The sequence below is a fragment of the Poeciliopsis prolifica genome, unplaced genomic scaffold, assembly GCF_027474105.1.
Source record: "Poeciliopsis prolifica strain line A6 unplaced genomic scaffold, Auburn_PproV2 SCAFFOLD029, whole genome shotgun sequence".
Lineage (NCBI taxonomy): Eukaryota > Metazoa > Chordata > Actinopteri > Cyprinodontiformes > Poeciliidae > Poeciliopsis > Poeciliopsis prolifica.
Genome location: NW_026562404.1, coordinates 5,793,029 through 5,817,768, shown reverse-complemented (window position 1 = coordinate 5,817,768; position 24,740 = coordinate 5,793,029). Strand labels below are relative to the sequence as shown.

The window sequence follows — 24,740 nt, the reverse complement described above, 5'->3', positions numbered from 1 at the left end:
ACAGTTTTTAGACGCCTGAACAAAAATAAATAACTAAAAAATAAATAGTACATAGAACGCGACTTAGTGCGTTTCTGAAAGGAGAGATTGTATTTAAAAATACAGGTGAAAATAAATTAAAGAATTACGACAATCTGAAATAAAATATGTATATATATAATGTGAAAAATGAGTGTAAGATTCTAATTTTGTTTTTGTAGTACAAAGGCAGTATGAGCAGCAGCCCAGCAACATTTCCTGCTGCCTTTGCTGCAGGACCGAATGAGCAACGAAGATTTTAAGCTGATTTAAATTTTCTTCCCAGATCTCTCTCGAGTCCCGAGCTAAAATTTCTTTTTCGAGCCACTGATGCGAAACGCGAGAAAAAAAAAGAAAGAAAAAAAATATCAGAGTTGCTCTTTTACTTCTGCTTTGATTCCATCATTCTGTGAGCTTCAGCCAACACGCCTTATATGGTTTCACACAAACACCTTGCACTGTACAGACAGATTTAAGCACCCCACCCCCATCTTTCTTTACTTTTTCCCCCCGTTACTTAGTGCGATTATTAACATCACAGGTCAGATGTTTGTTCATCTCATCTGAAACGGCCATTACTCTTCTCGAGATTCATTAAAACAAGTCTCCGGTTCTCCCTGAAGAGAGGAAGTTTCTTATTAAGAGGATGAATCAAATACAGCTCGGGATGTGGGGCACAAGCATGCTGTGAGAGGGATTCCCAGTCATTTTCCTTAAAAGGTACACTGAGACATCTGCAGACGCATGACTGCAGTGTATTTTTTTTTTTTTGTTATATGCCAGAAGGTTTAATTAGAGTGGCCAAGAGGATGTTTAACGTGCACGTACAAATGTTCAAGAGGCAAAAAAAAAAAAAAAGTATTAGCAGAAAAAAAAGAACAATCAAAGCATCAAGATGTTCAGTCCCTGCTGACTGAAATGATTTAATTATTTGTAATGAGCCACCATTACAAGTGCAAGAACTCTGGGTCTCATTGGCGCTAACGAAGACGTGTGCCAATGGGAAATGGGTTTAGTTTTCCAACAATTATCAAGGTTTCTCCTCGAAGTGTGAGCCAATACTTGTACGATATTAACGTGCTGTGTGACAAAGGACAAATAAACGCGTGGAAACCAGCATTTAATGTGAGCCATCTTGTTTATTTGTGATTTTACATCAACAATGGCGGGGGGCGGGGGATGAGGGAACACACAATTCCGTCTTTCACAGGAGAAACAACAAGAAAACGAGCATATTGTTATGTTAACATCAATATAGAACAAGACGTACATAAAGATTATATTCAGTGCAAAGAAAAAAACGAAACAAAACAAAAACGAAAAACGACTACTCTATATCACCAGAACAGTAAAAATAAAAAGTTCCCTTTCTAAAACTTTTAAAATTCTTGTCATTGTTGCAAGTATCATTAAAACGCAGTCTATATGTGCGTCGTAGGCAGTTTTTAGTTGTTGGGGAAAATAGCTTGCAATCACATCAGAGCGACGCCACGCATGTGTGGAATACAAGAAATGATGCGAGGAAAGAGCTCTGAGCGTTAGGTAGTGCTGTGGTACAATTTCCCAAAAAGCAAAACAGGAAAAATAGTCATAATATTTTGTTCGCTTGGCTTTGAGCTAAGTCGTCTTCCCAAGACTCCAAAAAGAAATTAAGAAAAAAAAAGAGAAAGAGGAAACATTGTCTTCAACAAGTGTTTACTGTATTTCGGGTAAATGCTACACACATAACTTAATAATATAAGGTTGATATAGAACACTTTAAAAATTAAAAACCATATGAAATCTCTATATTCAGAAATCTCTATTGCAATTTCCCCCAGGTTTATATAGGTAGCATCAAAGGATTTCAAACAGTTGTGTTTCCCTGGTGATCCGAGGAAAAACGATAGGATGTTGGAGGAGCTATCATGGCTATGCGCCGTTCACGAAAAAATCAGAAGTAGGCTATTCTTGAAAAATGTTTTTTAAAATTAAATGCGTCGTTTACAGCCTGATGTAACAGTGCGACAATGTTTGAACACTCACTAATAAGTTACAGGCCCTACGTTTCTTAAAGAGCTTCGAGTCCGAAATGTTTTTTTGCATCTATATTTACAAGTCGGCGTTACTGATCACGGTCTAATTTCGACTTCTTTGATACGAAAAGCAAATTGGAAGAAAAAGAAAATGTGAAAACAAAGCCATTTTCAATACAGCATGCGTTATTTTTTAATTCGCCCATTGTATTTTTGTGCATGGGTGAGAGTCCTGACATGAAAGGAAATTCTACTAGCTTTGCATCGCTTTTTCGAAATGGCAATGTTGGGATCATGTTGGGAAAATCGAGTGGGGGAGAAAGAGAATTCTGTCTATTTATGACAGCAATATTGGTGGGATTCCTGTTCCCTCTTGACAAAATGGGAAGGGTGGTCATAAAAATGACGCTCTCTGCCTCCTTGTGGCTCTTCGTCTGTTTATGGGACCTCTCTCATTTTTTTTCCTCTCGTTTCCAGCCATATAACCATAAAAAGGACCATAAAAATCACTCCTTGCTTTCTTCTTTCTCTTCCGCTTCTTTCTCTTCCCCCTCGTCCCCTTCACCGTCCTCGTTGCCCTCTTCCTCGGCCTCGGCTTCGGCCTCCCCTCTCTGACCAGGAAACTTGTCTTTGTTGTTCTCCTTTTTCCACTTCATCCTCCTGTTTTGGAACCAGATCTTCACCTGACGCTCGGTGAGGCTCAGGGCGTGGGACACCTCAATCCTCCTCTTGCGGGTCAGATAAGGGTTGAAGAGGAACTCCTTCTCCAGTTCAAGGGTCTGGTAGCGGCTGTAGGTTTGTCTCCCGTTCCTTCTGCCTGGGGCTTGGGTGATATAAAGTCAGAGGTTAGCTTGACGCACTGGAAACATACTCATGAATAAAAACGGTGGATACAAATGAAACACCAATCGAGTTGAATCAGAATGTTCTTGGAAAGTGTGAGGGAAAAAATATCTCTTTTCAGGAGTTTCTAGTAGCATTCAGAAGGCAATAGTGTTATATATATATATATATATATATATATATATATATATATATATATATATATATATATATATATATATATATATATTATATATATATTATATATATATATATATATATATATATATATATATATATATACATGTCTTCATTCAAGTGCTTTCCTGGATTAATTCCATTTGCACAACTTAATACAATGTACTATGTGATAAGTATCAACCTGTCACACATATTTTTGCTCACACGTTGAAACTTTGAACAGAAAATGACAGATGGGATTCTCAACTGATGCACAATAACTGCACGAGGTTTGCATCTCTATGGAGTTCCTGCAGCCCGATATCCTGACCAGAATGGCCCATGATGATTGGAATTACATTACCCACAAAGCTCCCACGATTATGACCAGTTTGAGCTTGAGCCACAGTGGGCCTGTGGGGTCAAATTACCCTTTAAAGACCACGGGTACAAGGACTCTGCAAGATCGAGATGAGGGCTAAACACACTGAATAACAGTGTCTGTTTGAATGCTGATGGTGCACGTGCCCAATCACCCCATCATCTCCCCGTTAGAGTTTGTGGAAAAGCCTAAGTGAGCCATTCTTGGGCTTCAAAGAGCATAGTTGTTATGAGCTGGGATGTGTAATATTCAGCGGTTTGAAAGAAGCCCTGTATAGACATGTGCTGCAGAGGAACAGCTGCCTGCAGCTCAGGTTGTATCTGCCCCATCATGTTCCCTCACTTATTTTATTACACTATTTAAAAAATACTCAAGTAGCCTATACTTGGGCATATGTTTCATGCACATGCACATATACACAGAAACACACACATACGCACACACACCTACACACACACACACACACACATACGCTCTCTAATAGACAGACAGAGCAAGAGTGAGGAATAATAAAACAATAGCTGTTTGATTCTGACCGTGGGGTCTCATCCAAGGAAACATAAGACTGGGAGAGGAGTTTTGATTTAAGTGGCCTTGTCCTTCTCCGGGGTTAGAGCTGCTCGACGATTTACAGTCCGGGTATTGCGCTAGGCTCGCGTCTTGCTGGGCACCATAAAGCGTTTGCCTCGGAAGGGCTTCGTATCCATAAAATTTAGTCGCGTCGCCGTGGCACGCGAGAGCGCAGGGGTTCTGCTGGTATCCCGGATTGGAGATCCCCGTGGTTCCGTGGTGGAAAAAGTCCTGAACATGATGGCTCGGGTGCTGGAAGCCCGGCGCAGCGGCACCGGGTCCGTAAACTAGCGTGTGGCTGCGGGCGACGCTTTGTGGGAACCTGCAGTCGTAGTAAGTTGGCTCCAGTGACTCGCTGCCTTTGTATTTAGAAAAAAGAGGGTTAACAAAATAGGAGCTCATGTTCGGTTAAGCATCAAGCAGATTCGGTCTTTCTCTCTCTCTCTTTCTCTCTCTCTCTCGCAAGCTGAAGATATCCTGTAGGATGATGGCAGCCTTTTGTTTGGGGTCCCAACTCTCGCACACAGCGCGCACACACAGACAGACAAACCGGAACTGTGAGAAACGCTGCCCCTTTGGACAATCTACGGCAGCTCACTCTCTCTGAGCCGTTCCTCTCATCGGATTTCTAGCGTCGTGAGCGTCTTCTTCTTCTTCCCCTCCGGTCCGTGCACAGTCAAACCCGGCACATGGCATGCGCTTTGGATGTGTTAAAGCTGGCGGCACAGTCACAGACACTGCTCTTTTCTTTCTTTTTCCTTTTTTTCCCCCCCAAGCTTCCCACCCAGCCGCCCCCACCTCTCCTCTGAAGCCCCCCCACCCCTTCATCTTTCCGTGACCGTTCAGACGTGGGCCCTACGTATATCCACCTTGAGAGGAGATTCACTAATCATAACCCAACAATCTAATAGGCTGTAAATATGATCAATGTTGTGTTTATCACAGCAGAGCTTTGTTACAAGTTGACCAAAGACGTTAAAGGGGGTTCAAAAGATACACTTCCAGTACAGTCTGAATTCATAAAATATAAAGGCTGAGGATTGTAGGATCGCTAGGATTTCCCGTTTGAAACATATACAGATGCCATTCTATTTGCATTATCTTTGACCTTTAATGACCCACTGTGGGTCAGCACTACCCTTTGAGATTGCTATGTTGTTTTTTGCTATATGAAAACCCAAAACCTAAAGAAACACCTGACAATAGCTGACATAGCATGTAAAATACTGGATTTTCAGGCAAAAACTTTCCCGTCAGTAGCCTGTGAAGGCCATGCTAACATGTTCTTGGCATCAAGCGCTGTGACGCACCGTGACACGGAAATAACAAAGGCAAATTATGAATAATATAGGTGGCCACTAACTGACCGCGTCAAAAAAAAAAAAAAAAAAAAAAAAAAACCGACGAGGATCAGCAATAAATCTATCACAAGGCGAGGTTCAAAAACTGGTACCTTTGCGGTGCTTAACTGTGTATACAGTGAAAACATGCACAGTTTCAAGCTCCGTACACTTTCATATGGTCCTTCAGTCCAAATATGCCACACACGTTATAGTGGAGTCACTGATGTTTTATGCGCATCATCGTAAAATGTGAAAGGAGCACTGGGCGAGTTTATAGACCTTTTGCACTCTATAAATATGCAGATTGCCAATCACTTCTTGAACACTTTGGACTGCTGGAGTACACATTACAACAGAGTAGGCCTAGTGATGATTCAAATCCGAGTGTAGCACATGGAAAATATTCTTGTTTAAAATAGTTATTTTTTCTGTGTATTTCTACTACTATTAAGACTACTACTACTACTACTACTACTACTATTATTATTATTATTATTATTATTATTATTATTATTATTATTATTATTATTATTAAAAGTAATAATAATAATAATACTGCTGCTGCTGCTACTACTACTAATAATAATAATTATTATTACATCCACACACGTACACCTACACACACACACCCCACACCCCCCCCCCACACACACAGACATATATATATATATATATATATATATATATATATATATATATATATATATATATATATATATATATATATATATATATATATATATATATATATATATATATATATAATATATATATATATATATATATATAAAAGCAGGACACAGGCATACATATACATGCTTGTGTCTTGCTTGTGGACATTCTCTGTGGTCACGTCCAACGTTAGGTCCGCCGCTCTCAGAATGAGCCGCTTTGTGGGCTATTACAGCAAATGTGGTGCGTGAGCATATCTGTCACATTGTCATCGACAGAGTTACTTTTCACTCTTTAGCAAAGCCACAGACTTGCAAAACAGCCCCCCATCCCCCCACCTCCAAAAGACATGGGCTCCTGGTCAAAACGTTGATCAACAGCGTCATCTAGTGTTAGGAACCTTCCCTTAAACTAACCCTTTCGACCAATCAGAAACATTTGTGATGCGGATGTGAATGATGTTCCCATTTGTCCTCCAAAATTGGAAAATATCTGGCCTTTTACTTCAATGAATTAGTTAACCAAATCCCTGCGCCAACAAGGAGAAATCTTATTTTATGGCGCTTTAAACCGATGCCGCGCTGTTTTTCTGTTATGCTGACCAACTACGAAATTGCCAAGAGATATCTGCAGTGCAGCTCTCATATTTGTGCATAATAATTATTGACTTCTCTCCATCCAATTGTAGACTGATCGACCAGTCCTGAGACGAAGTGCAGGGGCGGTTAGCCTATCAGTGGAAAGGGAAAAGGAGTCCCCCCACGAACAGTGCTTTGAACGAGTTCAGCAGCAGCAGCACCGTCCATTAAAACCATAAAGTAATTTAGCCCAGACGTCTAGCCAGTGAGTCGAGTTTGCTTTGTTCGTCTGCATTTGAGACAAACAGCCCGAGCTCCAACAGGGGCTGTAAAACTGGCATCTTTGTCCGGGCTGAGCTGAGCTGAGCAGAGCTGAGCGGAAATGCGCTGGGATCGGGCTTTGAAATTACAGCATCCTGTCTGCATTGTTTGCCACCACAAAAAGGCAATTTAGGCCTATCCCAGGAAACAAATGTGAGACAAGGGAAATTGTCGCTCACTTAAAAGTTCAGCCGTTCAAATTCTGTCAGCATATTTTTTTCCCCTCTCTCTTTCTCTGCCATCTTTGAAGCCTTGGTGGACATGTACCTATACAGTTGGAAACCTCTGTGCACTCTGTGCGTGTGTGTGTGTGTGTGTGTGTGTGTGTGTGTGTGTGTGTGTGTGTGTGTGGTGTGTGTGTGTGGTGTGTGTGCGTGTGTGTGTGTGTGTGTGCGTGTGTGTGTGTGTGTGTGTGTGTGTGTGTGTGTGTGTGTGTGTGTGTGTGTGTGTGTGGGTGTGTGTGTGTGTGTGTGTGTGTGTTGTGCTTCCTTGCTTGCTCACGTGTGTTTGTGCTGTGCTTGCGTGTGTGTGTGTGCAATACCAAACGCAAGTTAAAAATTGAAAGGTTAAGTGGAAGTTTTCGGATCGAGTCATGCTCATTTAATATTGCAAATGTCTCTTTTAATTGTGGGGATATTATTAAGATATGTGTCGTGCTGTTGTTGCACTGAGGTACGTTTCTAAAACACATATTTTGGAATTTGATTTGCAAAAAAAAAAAGAAACAAAAAAAAAAATCGCTTAGCTGCAAATATGACCCGTGTCGGCCTTGATAGTAGCGTAAAAGACGCTCGCTAAAACGGCGAAAATGAAAACGTGCTTTCAATTTAACCTCGTTTTGAGCCCAACCTTTCTTAATTAAGGCCTTTGCAGCCTTCGCAGAAAAACGCGATTGCCTCAAACATGCCTGCTGTTTTTAAAGAAAATGAGTTTCCTCATTATGCGTTGCCTTATTAAAGCCCAACCTCCCGTGTAGCCAAATTCCACTTGCATCACATCCCCAATGAACACAGAAAACAAGCCTTTATGTGATCATGATTATATTTGCAGAGCTCTATTCAGCTACACTCTTTAATTAAAACTCGCCAGCTATATGGCCAAAATCTTGAAAGAAAGAAAGAAAGAAAGAAAGAAAGAAAGAAGAAAGAAAGAAAGAAAGAAAGAAAGAAAGAAAGAAAGAAAGAAAGAAAGAAAGAAGAAAGAAAGAAAGAATGAAAGAAAGGAAGGAAGAAAGAAGAAACGAAGAGAGAAAGTCAGAAAGAAAGACAAACAAATAAAGCACATTTACAGCAACAACTATCACAAAATACAACACAGACGAGGCGCTCGCAGATGCTTCTGATTCTGTACAAAATACTGTACACCTGCGTCAGGAAGTATACAAATAAAATAAACATTGAGGAAAAAAAAACAAAAACAACAACATTCACGTCATAAATTATAGGGTTTTTTTTCTTTTGAAATTCAAAAAAGAATTCAAGTATTCTATTTCTTCGGACAGATTGTGTGTCATCCAAACGTTGCTCATTTAGATTTTTCTTACATAGAAATATAAAAGTGAAAGCAGATTGTTTTCTCAACAAAAGTCTCTATGCTGTATCCTCTTTTTCTCTCTCTCTCTTAAATGTTTAAATTGTGCACTAAAATAATATTCAGCATCACAAAGACTGAGGTTAATGGTACTACAAACAAATCCAACAAAGTGACAAATAAGATGAAGGACGTGGTGGAGGCTTTACGTTTTGGTAAATCTGTGCTGTCCATTTTTATTTTTTATTTTTTTGTAGATTTTTATTTATTTTTCTATTAATTGGTTATCTCTCTCGCTCGCTCGCTCTCTCGACAGTCATTATTGTTCCTTGTTGTCGCTCTTGTCCTTGTTCATTTTCTTCATCTTCATTCGCCGGTTCTGAAACCAGATTTTGACCTGCCTCTCGGTCAGATTCAGTACCCTTGCGACCTCGTATCTCCGGTCTCTGGTGAGGTACATATTGAACAAGAACTCCTTTTCCAGTTCCAAAGTTTGGTACTTTGTGTAAGGACACCGCTTCTTCCTCGTGGAGCGGGCGTGTATCCAATTGGCCACGGGGTTATCTGCAAATTAAAAAAATAAAAAATAAAATAAATAAATAAAATACAATTATAGTCATAAGAGAGGAACGTAAACCACCCCCCAGCGACCCCCGCACAAAAAAAAAAAACTGGCAAAACGTGCAACCAAGACTCATCAGAAAGTGCAAAAAATAAAAATAATTACAGTCAACCCTATAATACAGCTTACATTCAAGCTAAATTAACATTTAGTAGTTTAAATAAAACCCAACACAGAGCAATCCTGCGCTGATTTGCTTTCTTGTTCTCTTAACTTGTGAGTAACACCGTCGTAAAATACTCAGTGCGCGTATTCACTTTATAGGCTCATAAAATGGCCCGTGGTTCAAGCCTTTACAGGTCCGTGGTGAAAGTCCTCGAGTTTGTCCCCACATTCCTCAAGTTGCCTGTGGATAAGTTTTGTACTTAATAAAGCAGACTAAATTATACATTTGTGTCTGTAAACACGTAATCTTATCATAGCTGAGAAGACTGGTAAGTATTTCATATCTGGGAATATGGATTTGTTGCACGTTAAGGCCCTGTTGAAAAAAAAAAGAAAAGTACTAAAAGTTGGCTTGTATGCCGCCTTTTACTGACACGGGGGTCAAAATATAATCGTAAAAATGAATCATGAGCAGTTTGCTGATGAATAGATTCATATGTCAGATTCAGGGTGTTCACTTTTAAATGAAAACGTCCGAAATCCGACAGCATCCATCCAAATTCAACGTCTTTATCCTGCAGTTTTGAGTCCATGTTTACAACCCCGTCTGCTTTTATAGCCCCCCAATATTAGCCTGGTAGCGTTTGTCTTTTATAGTTCCTTAAGCTTTCCCCCCTTCCAGCACAGGCGTTTCACATTTGAGCCGCGAGGAAAAGGGAGAAGCCATTTCTAATTTCATTTCACAACAGTTCCAGACCAAAACAAGAATGCTTCCTGGCTGTAAAAGAAGCGTTGACTTACTAGGATCTAGCTCCGGCTTCTCCTCCTTATGCTTCCCAGACGCAAGAAGCTCCGACTCGGGAGAGGGGACGTTCTGCGGCGTCTTGTCTCGCATGTCAGTGGATGAGCAGTACAGATAATCCGGGTAGGTCCGTCCGGCGGAGCTGAGGCATTCCCCGGCTCTGTGTTCCTGGAAGGCGTCGGGCTTCAGTCCGTAATGTCTGCCGTTCCCCGGGTAGCCGTGAAAAGGCACGGCGCCTGAGATCGGCTCCAGCCATGAGCGCATATACCTCGAGTCTGTGCCTAAGTGCGGTTGATGGCTGTACGGATGGTAGACCACTGATGACTGGGAGTGTCCGGGGGCCCAGGACGTAGAGAACACGGTCGGTTTGGGTGCGAAGCTGCAGGAAGGATAGTCGGCGCACTCCGGGACTAGGGATGTCGGACGGGGGCCAGCTGGGTGCGAACCGGGAGCAGAGAACCGAGTCGCAGCAAGGACATCCTCGTTCTCATGGTTGATCAAGGAGTCCACATAATAATTACTTATGGGACCCGTGGTCGACATGTCGAAGCCTCCCCGACTCTTTTACATGCATCCGTTTATTATATGGAGTGTATGTGTACTTTTTTATCTAGCCATAGAACAATCAAGGCAGGTAATTATTTCTCAAAGCTTCCCTGGCTCCCATTGGCTGACCCGCTGACACGTGATTATATTTACCCCCACAAAAATTGTACAGTGGATCAATGCGCCACTTATCCAGGGATACCAATGCACATAAATGGGATTAAACAAAGTGTTCTTTCACCTCATTCCTGGACTCATAGAGGTAAAATTGCCCTAACATTTCTCCTTTTTTTAGAATAAGGAAACCATTCATGCGCAGTGCTGCAGCTAGATCTTTATCCAGTCGTAGCACAGACCTGCGCACACTGCGTGTTAAAGCAAGGAACTATTTGATGGTGTAATTAATCTCTGTCAGAGCTCTATGCTACTTCAATAGATACTGTTACAGCATTAAAGCGTTTATTGAATCGTTGGCTCTTTTTATCCTCGGCAAAGCAGCATTTGATAAAGTGAGGAGTTTATAACTTCTCGTAGAATGCCGTTTATTGTTTTCAGGGATACATAAAGAGAAAAGCCTTGACGGCAGCATCCGCAGCTGCAGCAGGGAGACGTGCGCGGTGGAAACTGGGGAGAATCAAAATAAGGGACGCATTTCGCACGACTTTTAACGAGAGCCTGAAGACCAAACATTCCCTAAATGGGGTTTGTGCAGATACAGCCGAGAAGGAGATTCCGAAGGCTTACAGACTCACAGCCCACAAAAAAAGCCAACTATATTCGGCCAGTGACCGTTCGAGGTTTTTATGTCCATCAATAAATTTTAACGAGGACCATTTGATTGTTCATAAACGTATCGTTAATATGGAGAGCATCTGAGATCCCTGCTAAAAATAAAAGCCGCCACCATTGTGTGCGCCTGCTAAAAACAATATATATATATAATATCAACAATGAAATCGAAAAGGCCGATGGCAGCAGATAATATAACGCGGTGTACATGAGGGGGTATATAACTCCATAAAAGCGTTCATAAAATTGAAAATGATACTTTTGTATCCTGCCGTTTTACTTAACAACACACCTCTGATGTCTGAAACCTGAGATGGAGCGATTCACCGACTAAGCGAAGTCGCAACATTACAAAAACAGGAGAAAAATACAACAACAGGTCAATAAACGTGTTTATATATATATACAGTACAATAATGTATATATTATTACGTTGATTACATATAAAAAGAATAAAATGAGCTGTTAAAAAGTGCGCATTATGTTCCAAAATTATCTCCGATTATTTCAGCAGTGCATTCCATGCATTTCAAAAATGTCGTCTGAACAATCAATAACAAACAGCGACGTACCCTCTCTACTGTTATCACCACAGTACTACCAGTCAAGGTTCAGGCGTTTCCTCCCCAACATTCGTAATTTAATTACAAAAAATAATAATAATACATATCTCAAACCGTTTAAGACTGAGAGTCGCTGTTTTGTGCTTTGTTGTTCTTTTCAAACAAAACATTGAGACAGTGTTGGGTTTCTCGTGCTCGCTGAGTTCAGATTCAACCATGAAATTTAACAGGCCAGACGGCAGACCTTAACCCGGATCACGTCAAGACGGTGTCGTGGTTTGATTGTTGATGAACGCGGCAGACTGAACCGACCGTGTTCAATAACTTTGTCAAGAATTTATGAAAGCAAACGGATCCACACTGCACATTTATTGCCACAGTATGAATCAGCTATATTAAGAAGTTGTTCACTGTGTGCCGGATGTCAACGCCTGTTTCTTCATGCGATATAAAAATGTAAATGAATCACACTCACAGGCCATTTATTACTTTAATCTGCAGTCATATAAATGCACTGTGTATCCTGTATAGATATTTACTGTACTCCAAAGAGATCACTTAAATTGTTTTGGAAGTGCACCTGTGGTTCTGCGTTCATTACGCGATATACTCCGTTCGTGTGCGCGAATGCATGCAAATGCTATGTGTTAATGTGTCCTTACCATTTAATTGATATTAGAAGAAAAGTTCGACTATATGAATCTTACTCATTTGTCCACCTATTTTGCAATAAAAACATGAAAATGTTAAATAATCCTTTGCACTTGTCTTTCTTTTTTTCTGTATTTTCTGGCGACCCGCAACGGTAGCATGTCGAATAACAATAATCTTAAAGATAATTATTGTTCGCTTTTACATTTTGAAAGTCTGGTTCAAATCCAGGAAAAAAAAACAAAAACATGTGCGTGAACAGGAGATCCACGTTTATTGGCATATTTCCAAAAGAAGGCTGCGTGAAAATGAAAGAGTCGAAATTAGTAAGTTAAGCAGCAGAAGGGAAGCAAAATGGCTCCAAAATAAGGATAAAACATCAGCCTTTAGCCGCTCTCGAGCAGTTTTAATTCGGATCAAGGAGAAGATGTCGTGTTCTTTAAAACATTCCCCCGAAAACAAGACGCCAAGTCTGTCACGAAAGTTTGCACAGGAGTTATTTCGTGCTTCCATTTCAGGTTTCCATTGAGTCACACATGTCGGCAAGACATTACGTCATCACAAAAGAGAAATCATCTTAGCACTAAGGCTATAGGAATCATATCTGGCCTACAGATGATGCTTGGCTGTTTTGCAATCCTTATCGTATGGCCATGTGCAGCTAAATTCAGAGCTGAAACCAAGCAGCGAACAACTTGGTTGTTCCCCTTAGTATGGGTGTTGCCGCAGTTCACGAAACATTCAAATCATGTTAACTATGACACTCTCCTTCCTGAGTACAATAGTCAGAATCAGAGCTTAACATAAAGTCACGTTTTAACTTATTTATTCATAGAAATATATTTTATTCTTAAAAATGTAAAACAAAAAAAAAAAAAAACAAATATACACACACACAAATATATATATATATATATATATATATATTATATATATATATATATATATATATATATATATATATATATATATATATATATATATATATAATATATATATATATATATATATATATATTTAAAGGCTCGACAGTTCAGTGAAGATATGATTATAAAATACACATCTGTGTCTTATACCTCTGTGTTGCTACCTGAAGCATAAGCATATGGAAAGATGCATTTATTTTATTGGAAGCGCACTTGCTCGCATCCAAATAGCAAGTACTCTAAAAGATAACGAGTAGCGGGAATACCTCTACAAAAAAAAAAAATAATAAAAAAGATCAGCAAAACAATAGCCCGAAAAATCTAAACTACCATTCCATTATAGTTCTTCGTCATTGCAATGATAAAATATAATAAAGCCGACTCAGCAAAATTGATTTGCCAAGCACGGTTCAGATCAAGCACTTTCTCCATCCCACACCACGCACGCGGACACATCCTTCGGTGTCATATTTGGACCAGACTGTGTGTGTGCTGCAAGGCTCCACATGGGCCCACTCAGCAGGAATACCACGACTTCTTTCTACAAGTCCCATGTGTTGAGCAGATAGCGCAGCTGAAACACAACGTTACGAACTAAAGAGCCCAGTGATCCCGGGGACTCCTGCACTAACTGGACTCGAGAGTCCTCTCAACGAGATAAAAGTTTCTGGTTTCAGATAATCCGACTTCAAACGGTTTCCGTCACTCTGAAATAACTGCAGCTTTCTAATAAAACTTTACTGACGATCAGGCCCGCTGGTCATAAGTGTCCTGCCGCAACATTTCGTACCCATTCGCACATCTCCAAAAGTTAATAATATTCATGATGACATTAAATGCAAGTAATATCTTTGTTGACAACCGTTTAGAAACATCCATTTTATGCGGAAGTCACTTTTATTATGATTTACCCCCCCCCTCTCCCAAAAGGATGACGACACAAATATGACACAGATCTAAGTTGATAAAATTATAACACTGAGTGAAAGTAACATGAAACTTGAGGTATGCATTTTGTTTTAGACCGTTCGCTTTTATTATGCACCGTTAAATCGAGCGCTTGGAGTCACGAAGTGAGACCGAATATGTCAATAAATTCAAATGTACTGAGAGAAAATCAATGTAAAAGGACTTCACCTATTTTTTTAAACATAGTATTCAAACATGCAGCGTTAAGGTTTCCTTCGTTATGTGTCATCAACTGAAAAACTCTCACTATTGCAAATATATACACATATGCACGGATGTTTCGAAAGCGGTGGAAAGGCAATAAATAAATAAATAAAATAAATAAATAAATAAATAAATAACGGAAGAAACCCCTTAGAGGATTTGTAGTCAGATCAAGCTGCTGTCAGACTAGCACATCCTCATGTTCCGCCAAAGACGCGCCCGTCGAACGGCTCCGATTGCTGCAAATAGAGCCACTTGCAGCGTGGCATAAATTGTTTTATGCTTGCACGGTTTTAGGTTGGATCTGTGCAACTCTGTGGGGCTGTTTCCTGTTGCTCTGAAGTCTTTGTAAAGTGGTGCATTCCAAGAGACACGCTCATTCACGGAGCTGAATGAAAATGACTTTGGATTCCAGACTGTCTCTTCCAAGTGGCGCTAAAGCCAAAGCAAGGTGGGGGCCAAGAAAATGACAAACCGGAATAAACACTGACACAGAAAACATGCTGACTGCTCCAAAACAGAAATGCTTCCTATCAATGTTTTTTGGGGGGATCTTGGATCCCTTTCACGTTTGATTGATTTTCTTGCAATGACCTTGCAATAATCACAAAATGTTTAGCTGTTGGACAAACGTCTAAAGTTATGGTCTGCATAATGCCTGACCCCATGCAGGACAACAAGTTATTTACCTGTGCGAAATAAAAGATAAAAATAAAAATAATAGGAAGAAAAATGACGAAAAAAAACAAAGATCCTAGCATGGAAAATCTTAATAAAATTTGCCGAAATAGGTGGAAATGAACTTAATTATCGAACTGGGTCTTTTTGATAAAATAATCAAACACCAACTGTGACAAAGCAAAGCAAACGAATAATGAAAAAAAAGAATAAAAATGATATTTATCAAAAAACAAAAACAAACACGAGACTCCAAACGAAACACATCTGTTGGTCTCCTGATGTTTCATGTAGTTATTTGTAATCTATTAATTTGTAATGACAAAGAGCATTTCAATTTCTATTTGAACTCTTCTGAATGAAAAATTGAGTTTTGCAAAGAAACGCTCAGAGCAATCTTGAAAACAACAACAACAACAACAACAACAACAATAATAATAATAATAATATAATAATAATAATAATAATAATAATAATAATAATAATAATAATAATAATAATAATAATAATAATAATAATAACGACGACCCCAGCAGTTGCCAAATGACTCCAAAATGTGAAATTTCTTCGTCTAATATCATTGCGTCTGTTTTCATCGTGAAGCGACAGCACGTACACACACACAAGCCCCTAACCGACAGATGCAACACAGTCTAAAAAAGTTTACCCCTGGTTGTTTACAGCCCATTCTATTTGTGAGAGCCTCAGAAGCTTTTTACAGCCCCGCCACAAACTAACAGCAAAGAAACAAAACTTCTCTGTCCAAGGTATAGCTGCCCCAGTTCATTTACAATGCCATTTGCGGGGGTGGGGGGGACCTGGAGGTGCCTATAGGGGGGCAATTCAGTGGAAATTGTGCCCTTGATGAAGACGAACTGACGTAATCAAGGCAGTTTCTTGTTGCCGAGTCAGGAAGCCAACCCCAACAACATGAAACTACCTAAACCACGCTTCAGCTTCGTGCAAATATCCATTGAAAGGAGACAGTAGTGCAAAAGGCAACAAGATGATGAGCGACAACCAGCACAATGAGGGAAAAGGGCAAGTATAAACTCAGCACATACACTGTTTCACACATTGCCTGTTTACTTTTTCAGTCGATTGCATGGTTCGTTTGGGAACAAAAAATTATTATTTTTTTTTCCCAAAAATAAAAAGCTAACCCTGCAGCATCACAGGAGAGGAAATTGGTCCAAACTAACAGCTACATTCAGGCTCCAACTGCACAATGCTAATATATATATATATATATCCATCAGCCAGCTTTGTTATTTAAAGAAAGGAATGTTATAACAGCAAACAACAGCATGCTTATTGGATTATTTATGCGAGACAACTTCATATAAACAACAGTGACATGATCAAGCATGCACAGTGCGTGCCACACGAGCTGTCAGGCGAGCCCCGCTGACAGCTGTGGCACAGCCTCCAAATCAGGAAACAAAATCATCCATCCTACCTTTCCTTGCCTCCTCGCATCCACACAGGTGCGCTTCTATTGTCCCGATGCGTGTTACTCCTGCAGCCGCAGCCTTTCTCATTGTGCCTTTATCCTCCATGTTTCTTATCTTCCAGCAGTTACGAAGCTCAATTATCCCCCCTCCTCCCCCCCTCCACCCCATCTCTCACCCACTCCTTCTCCGCCTGCAGTGGAGGCGGCGGCGGTGGTTCCTGCTGCTCCCTGCAGTTCACGCAGCACCCCGGCTGGCTTGCTGCACTTTGCACGGGGCTCCTTGCCGTGTGGATTAGTCCTCCTCCGCACACACACACACACGCACGCACACACACCTTTAAACGCATCTTTTACTGCTGCGGCACATTATATTTGCAGATCATAAAATCCACCCCCAACGCTTTCCAGGGCGAACCTGACATTAGAATTTTATGACCTTGACTTACTGTGGTCACCTGGATAATATTTAAATCAACGTTATGGTCTCTCAATTCTATTAAAACTGCCATGATCTCCTTCTTCCCGTCCGCAGCGTCTTCCCCTCCCTCACGTTTTTCAAACCCAGTGTGCCAGGGGAAGGACAAAGTTGGTGGTACTTCTCCATTTTATCCTCCTTTTTTATTATTAGTTTGGAACCGTTTAGCATGACAGAGCTTAATGTCACCTTGTGCATGCACGTTACACAGCACGAAATTCCCACAGACACCAAAAACGAAGAAGCAGCAGCAGCACACAAGTGACGAAACATGAACAGCTCAGCAGTGTCAAAGTGTCACTGTAAATTTATAATCTGACCGAGGCTGCCTCAATAGTCAGCTTCACAAAACAATTGCACCTCAATCTTCCAATTCTCCCTCTCTCTCTCTCTCTCTCTCTCTCTCTCTCTCTCTCTCTCTCTCTCTCTCTCTCTCTCTCTCTCTCTCTCTCTCTCTCTCTCTCTCTCTCTCTTGTCTCTCTCTCTTTTTTCTCTCTCTCTCTGCAAGTTGCAGCTCCTCTATTCACATTAGAAGGCACCCTTAAAGTGTGTGTTTGTGTGCACATAAAAAGAAAACCGATAAAAGCATTACAAAATGACGCATGCATGTCTATTTGAAACGGTCCCCTGTAGAGTGTGTGTGAGCGCGCCTGAAGCTGACAGAGTCTTCAGGAATAGTTGTAAACTGCACTCTGCTCCCTTTCCCGGCTCTCCCTGTTGAGCTTCTTGAGCTTCATGCGTCTGTTTTGGAACCAGATCTTGACCTGTCTGTCGGTCAGGTTGATACTGCGGCTGATCTCCAGGCGGCGCTCCCGAGACAGATACATGTTGAACAAGAACTCCTTCTCCAGCTCCAGCGTCTGGTGCTTTGTGTAGGGACACCGCTTCTTCCTTCCACTTTTGGCTTTTAACCAGCTCCCCGTTGTCTTTTCCGCGGATGAATCATCTGTCGGAATGGGACAAACACAACAGTGACAGAGGGAAAGCAATAATAAAACAAAGAAGCAGAAGAAAAAAAACCAATCAATAAAAAAAGCAGCGGATAAATCCTGACAGACATGACTGAGAACCAGCCAGCACGCACCCGTTTCCTGTATCACATCCAGAGCTCCTTGAATGACGTTACAAGGATCAGGACGTCAAAGTAGCTTTTACCTGGATGTGGATGCTTCCCTTTCCACTTTAACAAATGAGGTACACCGCACGTTTTGCCTACGACCCACCAGACTACTAGCTGCAAATTGCTTTTTGCGTGATGTACAACTGTAATTAGATCAAATCAAACCACCCCAAGAAGCAACTATTGTCTTTGTTGCACCTCAGACTCCCATAAAATTTTATTGCCGTTTGCACTCAAGAGCCAAAAGATTTTTTTAAGAGGTTAAATTCAACGCAAAAAGTAGTTTCTTGTTGCAAAGGAAGACATTCAGGATTGAAAAAAAAAGGCATATAAAAAGGAAAATAAATATTAAAACAAGAAAAAACAAGACGGGGGGACATGTGGGAGGAGGGTGTGAAAGAAAGACCTTTATCTCATATTTACTCAGCAAAATTCCACAAAAAAACATTCATTCACATTTCATTGTTAAAAAATAAAAAAGGGAGGGTGTGAAAGAAAGAAAAAAAGAAAGAAAGGAGAAAAAAAAGTAAGAAGAAAATGAAGGAAGGAAGGAAAACCTACCAACCAAACAAATAAATAACTACTGCACGATGAATGACTTTTTTGATTAACTTCACAGAGTCAGGGGAGTAACTCCTCATTTATCCACAAACGCACCCAGTGGCAGCAGTGATTAGTCTAATGTGAATTCTCAGCGTGAGGCCCACATTTAATAATTTCCAAAACATTTAATTTTGTATGGGAGTACAAAACACACAGAGACACAGACTCACACACACACACGCCACCCGTATCCCCCAAACCACTCCCCATTACAGGCAGACAGACAAGACACACAAACATCAACACACACACACACACACACACACACACACACACACACACACACACACACACACACACACACACACACACACACACACACACACATAACTTTTACATATAGATATAAATATTGAACATATATATAAACTGCAATTTGCTTCATGTCAATAGTTTAATTTTAAATTAATTACAAGCTACTATGAGGAAATGTCTGAACTTTTTATTTATTTATTTATTTATTTTTTAGGTCAAACTCTCAGAGTTTGACAGAATCGCTGCATTTGTGGCTGAATCAAACGCGAAAATAAATACGACAAAAAAACCAGGACACACGGTTTTTTCTTCCCTCAGTATTTAAACGAACATTAACCAAAACTAAAAGCAAGAGCAACATAAATTATTATAAATAATTAGCGTAATAAAAACACTGACATTTTAAAAAGTAACACGTTGCTTCATGAATGCAGCCTTCATGCAGGGAAAAAAAAACATCACATACAAGTCCTATATGCAAGCCTCAGAAATATGCTCTAATTAAGTTCAGCTTTGTCCATAAGTATAATATTTCAAGCAGCATAATTGTAAAGCAAATGTTGTTCTAAACTGCGATTTAGAAGCAGAAACATTCCAGCTTTGTGCTTTGTGTGCTTTTGTGTGACAGTCTCTGTACGTTAGCACTAGCGTGTATTCGTGCATCCGTGTAAGAGAGGAAGTGTGTTTATTTCGATGATAACTGCCCGTCTCACACACCCCCATTAATAGAAAGGTGTTAAACACCAGTGGCACCGTAACCCCTGCGAGACCGAGTTGAAGCATATGCTACATACAGAAACACAACATGCACATCCACGAAGCCTCCATGCTTGGAATATTTTGGGGAGATCTTTTACACACTCACACACACACACACACGTGAACATTCGATTTATATTATCACAGCCGTTAGTTTAAGTGTACACACACACACACACACACACATATGCATATATATATATATATATATATATATATATATATATATATATATATATATATATATATATATATATATATATATATATATATATATATATATATATATATATATATATATATATATATATATATATGCACGTGTGTCCGGGAGGGGGAGTATACCTTTAATTTCCCCGTCCGAGTTATCTGAGCAGCTGTCACTCTTGGCCTTGTCTTCCTTCCTGCTCTCACCCTCATCTGTTTTAGGAGCCTCTCTGGCTACCTCCTGCGCGATTTTGCTGCAGCTCACTGTCGACTCTGCTGTTGTTTCAACAGATGACGCCAAGTGGGTCAGAGTAAAGCCGGAGGGCAGCTGCTGCTGCTGCTGCTGCTCGCTCTGCTGTGGCCTCTCCCCGCCGTACACCTGGAAATAGCCGCCACTGGAGGAGGCTGCAGTCTGCTCAGGCCGCCGGCAGCTATTGTCTCCGAGCCGGATGTAAGTGGCCGACTCTGTTGTCTGTTTCCCCTTATTGCTGTCATCTTGATAGAGGCAACAAAACGCCTCCACTTTGACGCTGCCCGCTGGAAACGAGCAGGGCTGTAAACACTGGTGGGCAACAGGTTGCTCGTCCCTGCTGCTTTTGGAGCCTGGTGTCCATGTGGCCAGCTGCGCTGACAGGTAGGGCGCATCCTGGAAGCCGCCGAGCGAGACGTTGCCTGGAGGGACTTCGTCTCTTTTGGAGAGTGGGGATGATCCAACCTTCCCAATGTTCCTCATCACTGAGTATCCGTACTCTGCAGCTGAATGAATGTACATTCCCGGGTTGCTGGAATAGCCCTCAGCCCTGTAGGAAGATGATCCTCCCATTAAGGAATCCATCAGGAAGTTACCGGGCGATATGTTATTCGGACATGTCATATTTGCATGTGACAACTCTTGAGGGGTGATCACTTGGTGTTTTCCGCCGCTCTGAACTGCGGGGTTCCAGCAGGAGAACAAGGACAGTAGGATGCTGACATCTTTTGGAGGGGGGTGCAAAAAAAAAATATGTGTAACACAATTATGGATGCTCGGAGACATGTCATGTGAGCTTCAGACCAATAGCGGCGTGGAAGTGGCCTTGATGCTCCAGACTGGAGTGACGTCATCGCGGTCAAGTTGGGAAAGCGGGTGGCTTTTGGTGGAACGTGAGCGCCACCTAGTGGCGGTTTTTCCGCATAGACCGGGAGGCCCTGAGCAGGAAGAACAAAGGACAGACTGCTGTTGCTGCGGTTGCGGCAAGGATTTCTTTAAGACACTCAAGGTTTGGTTTGTAAACATTTAAGTCCGCGGGTCTTAAGGGAAGCTTTGTTTATTCGTCGTGTGATTTAGTAAAACCCCGGTGACAGTGATGTTGAGGTGAGATGGATTTGCGAATATTTTTCGTTCACTTCTTTTTTTTTCCCCTTTCAGTTTTCTTTGTTATTCCCAAAAAGGGGGTTTGGGGGGGGACATAGCAAACTTTACCTTAGTATTTAACATTTACTGAAATATACATATTTAAAAAGTACCTACTAATGCAAAACAATTGGCAAATATACAACGTCAATGATCGTTTTTGCAGGTGTGTACCAGAATTCGTTCAGATCTTACAATTACTGTTTTTGTTTTAATCATATGCATGCAAGATTCTTAACTAAAATAAGTAAGTCATACATAACCATATTGTTACTTACGTAATTGTGGGATGTTTTGTTTTTAATTAACGTGACATTTATTCTGGATAACTACTTCTATGTGTTTGGTGTAAAAGAAAACGAAATGTGAAATCGTGCTGAGCAAGTTGCTTCCTTTCTTTGTGTTTTAGTCAACAAGGAAGCATCTTCCGGGCTGACGAATGAGAAAATTAGGAGGAAATGCTTGCATATGCATGATTATTATTTTAAATCCACAGTGGTGTGTTGCTGATTGAAAATAAAAATGTTTTGACTCTTTTTTTTCAGAAAAAGGCGTGTGTTAATTAAACTTAACTTTTCTAGAATTTATCCTGTGTGTATGTATATATATATATATATATATATATATATATATATTGAACTTTTAAAATTGTTGGTGCTCATTATGACACGTTGAACAGCGAAAGCAAAAAAAACAGTTTCTAACTATGTTTCAATAAAGCTGGGAGAATTATCTAACAGAGTAAAGTGGTCTTTGTGATATTTGTACTTTCAGCAGATAACTCTCTCTCTCTTTTTTTTCTCATTTTTTTCTTAATTATGTTTGGGTCTCATTAGTGTGTGACGGAAAGTAAGCTGTGCTATTTTCCATAGGAAGTGTGTGGTCAAAAAGCACCAGTTCATTTGATATTGAGTGACAAGGTTGTGAAGTCGGGGGTGTTTCTGCTTTTTTATGTCTTGTTTTTGTTTTTGCTGCTGCAATTTGTGCTCCTCGGGTCGATTTACGCCGCGTAAATACACGGTGGAAAGAACGCAACCGCTTAAATTATACAAAGAAATCCAGAGTTTATTTTCGATTTATAAAAAAAGCAACAAAAAAATAAAACAAAACATTGATTTAATTTGTTATTTTATTTAGCACAACAGTTTGCCCCTAAGTCAATTTTACACGAGGAAAATCCCGAAGAGCAGGGCCACGACACCGTGGTTGATGCGTTTTTTGGCTTTGAAGGAATTTGGGGAAGTATTTGGCTAACTTGTGTTTGCGTCTGCGCAGACATAAAGAAATAACATTACGCGGAACGGCTAATGGTCGTGGATTTAAAGCAGATCTGCGTGGATCACTCTCGCCTGAAGTCGTTCATTGCCGAGTCGGTGAATGTGCTCGTCGTTTGTTGTTTTGTTTTGTTTTGTTTTGGTATCACTCCGTCCAAAGTGCATGAGTTTAGTGCGCAGTTCAGAATCACCTTCAACGGCAAGGGCAGCATTGCGTGTCCATTTGAAGCGGGCAGTCCGTCTAATCTGAACATATACAGAGAAAAGCTTTTTGGCCAGATAATAGTCCAAATAAGTTAATTTCGACTTTGTGATTCGCATTCCTCTACATGAAGAAGAAAATGTGAAAAATTGGCCTTACAAAATAAAGAGAAAAAAAAAGGATTCAGAGTTTTGGCCATGCAGGATTCTCGTAGATAAAATGTTTCTGTAAGCATTATTCAAAGGGGGGATCAGAAACTAAAGCTCGAAAGAATGGAATGTTAACATTGACAATAGCAACACTGTTTAATACACTCAAGCATCTGCCTTGTATAAAAACAGATGAAGAATCTCACAGGGTGGCTATCTTATTACATGATACATTAGCCGACAAGCCATCTGCTTAGCACAAAAAAAAGAAACAAAAATCACATACAGTCTTATTTTACACCTATGAGAAAATCACAGGCTTGCTCAGAACTTGAGTTTAGATGTTTGTTTTATGTTTTTTTTTTTCTTTTTCTTTCTTTTTTTTAAGCGAGCAAAGGTGCCATGGTGGAATTTCACACACACTACAAGAAAATGAAAAAGAAATGGTATTCATGATAGTACAGGACAAATAAGTCACACGGCGTCATGGAAACAGGTTTTCAATGAGAGTGGAAAAAAAATTCGTGGAATTTTTATTGTTCGAATCACACATATTCCACGACGCACACCTTATTGTCGCATAAGACAGAACATTTATACACACACACACACACACACACACACACACACACACACACACACACACACACACACACACGCACACACACACACACACATATATATCTATATATCTATCTATATATCTATCTATATATATATATATATATATATATATATATATATATATATATATATATATATATATATATAGATAGATAGATATATAGATATATATATATAGATATATATATATATATATATATATATATATATATATATATATATATATATATATATATATAATATTTCTGTCTGCAGATGGTACATATAGGTAATAGTGAAATTTGTGTCATCGAGTCGAAGTGAATCAGAAACACTATGTTACTGTTTGCACTGAAGGGGACTATTCAAGTTTGCATGGCTAACAGGGAAACGAACCAAAAGAAAAAAGTCATATTCAGAAAAAGAACATCCTGTCATTGGCTATGTCTAAATTTGCTCCCTCAACAACATGCTGATTGTTTATCCGGGCCAAGTCCTTACATGAAAACGGGTCACGGCTGTTTCACCGAGACACATTTTGTTTCACTTAATTTTCTTCTTTGAAGAAGGAAGAAACACTTTCCAGGACAACTAACATATCTGGTATGACACGACAGCGCCTCGGTTTCACATGTGCATGTCTGCACATGCGCCTTTAAGCTTTCAAGAAATCACCCAAAACAGCCACGCACATGTGCACACTGACTGAGAGAAAGGGAGTGGACTATGCTTGTATTTTACCTTGGTCTTTACACTTGTCTAAGCAAAATTACCGTCCGTTTGATTGCAAACCTGGAGGTTGTTATCATAATCCGAACAGGTAAGAGTGTTGAATGCTGCGTGGGTTGTCCTCTCTGCAGACCCACCAACCAGGAGCTGCAACGAGGCGACACAATCAATTTACTTCCTGGCAGCCACTCTGAAATATCTTTCCAGTTGGATGTGTGGGAGACTGCGCTTT

At 40.2% G+C, this 24,740-nt stretch overlaps 3 protein-coding genes across 3 annotated transcripts; all 3 read right to left on the bottom strand.

Moving 5' to 3' along the window:
* Positions 1-1,137: 1,137 nt before the first annotated feature.
* Positions 1,138-4,732, bottom strand: hoxc8a (homeobox C8a). The gene is made up of 2 exons (XM_055049411.1): positions 3,954-4,732; positions 1,138-2,856 (listed from the first exon to the last, which is right to left on the bottom strand). The coding sequence occupies exons 1-2, from the start codon at positions 4,387-4,389 to the stop codon at positions 2,540-2,542; spliced, it is 753 nt and encodes a 250-aa protein (XP_054905386.1). The 5' UTR covers positions 4,390-4,732; the 3' UTR covers positions 1,138-2,539.
* A 2,921-nt stretch (positions 4,733-7,653) lies between these two features.
* hoxc9a (homeobox C9a) lies at positions 7,654-11,218 on the bottom strand. Its single transcript, XM_055049410.1, has 2 exons — positions 9,960-11,218; positions 7,654-8,995 (listed from the first exon to the last, which is right to left on the bottom strand). Exons 1-2 carry the CDS (start codon positions 10,501-10,503, stop codon positions 8,751-8,753), a joined length of 789 nt encoding a protein of 262 aa, XP_054905385.1. The 5' UTR covers positions 10,504-11,218; the 3' UTR covers positions 7,654-8,750.
* A 5,721-nt stretch (positions 11,219-16,939) lies between these two features.
* On the bottom strand, positions 16,940-21,194 carry hoxc10a (homeobox C10a). Its single transcript, XM_055049398.1, has 2 exons — positions 20,297-21,194; positions 16,940-18,160 (listed from the first exon to the last, which is right to left on the bottom strand). Exons 1-2 carry the CDS (start codon positions 21,192-21,194, stop codon positions 17,883-17,885), a joined length of 1,176 nt encoding a protein of 391 aa, XP_054905373.1. The 3' UTR covers positions 16,940-17,882.
* Positions 21,195-24,740: the final 3,546 nt, after the last annotated feature.

Bases quoted from the DNA above. Each gene is read 5' to 3' on its own strand.
- hoxc8a (XM_055049411.1), bottom strand. From the start codon at position 4,389: ATGAGCTCCTATTTTGTTAACCCTCTTTTTTCTAAATACAAAGGCAGC. The intron at 2,857-3,953 runs GTCAGAATCAAA...ATATCACCCAAG, and splicing joins TCCTTGGATGAGACCCCACG to CCCCAGGCAGAAGGAACGGG.
- hoxc9a (XM_055049410.1), bottom strand. From the start codon at position 10,503: ATGTCGACCACGGGTCCCATAAGTAATTATTATGTGGACTCCTTGATC. The intron at 8,996-9,959 runs GTAAGTCAACGC...TTTAATTTGCAG, and splicing joins GAAGCCGGAGCTAGATCCTA to ATAACCCCGTGGCCAATTGG.
- hoxc10a (XM_055049398.1), bottom strand. From the start codon at position 21,194: ATGTCTCCGAGCATCCATAATTGTGTTACACATATTTTTTTTTTGCAC. The intron at 18,161-20,296 runs GTATACTCCCCC...CCATTCCGACAG, and splicing joins CTCGGACGGGGAAATTAAAG to ATGATTCATCCGCGGAAAAG.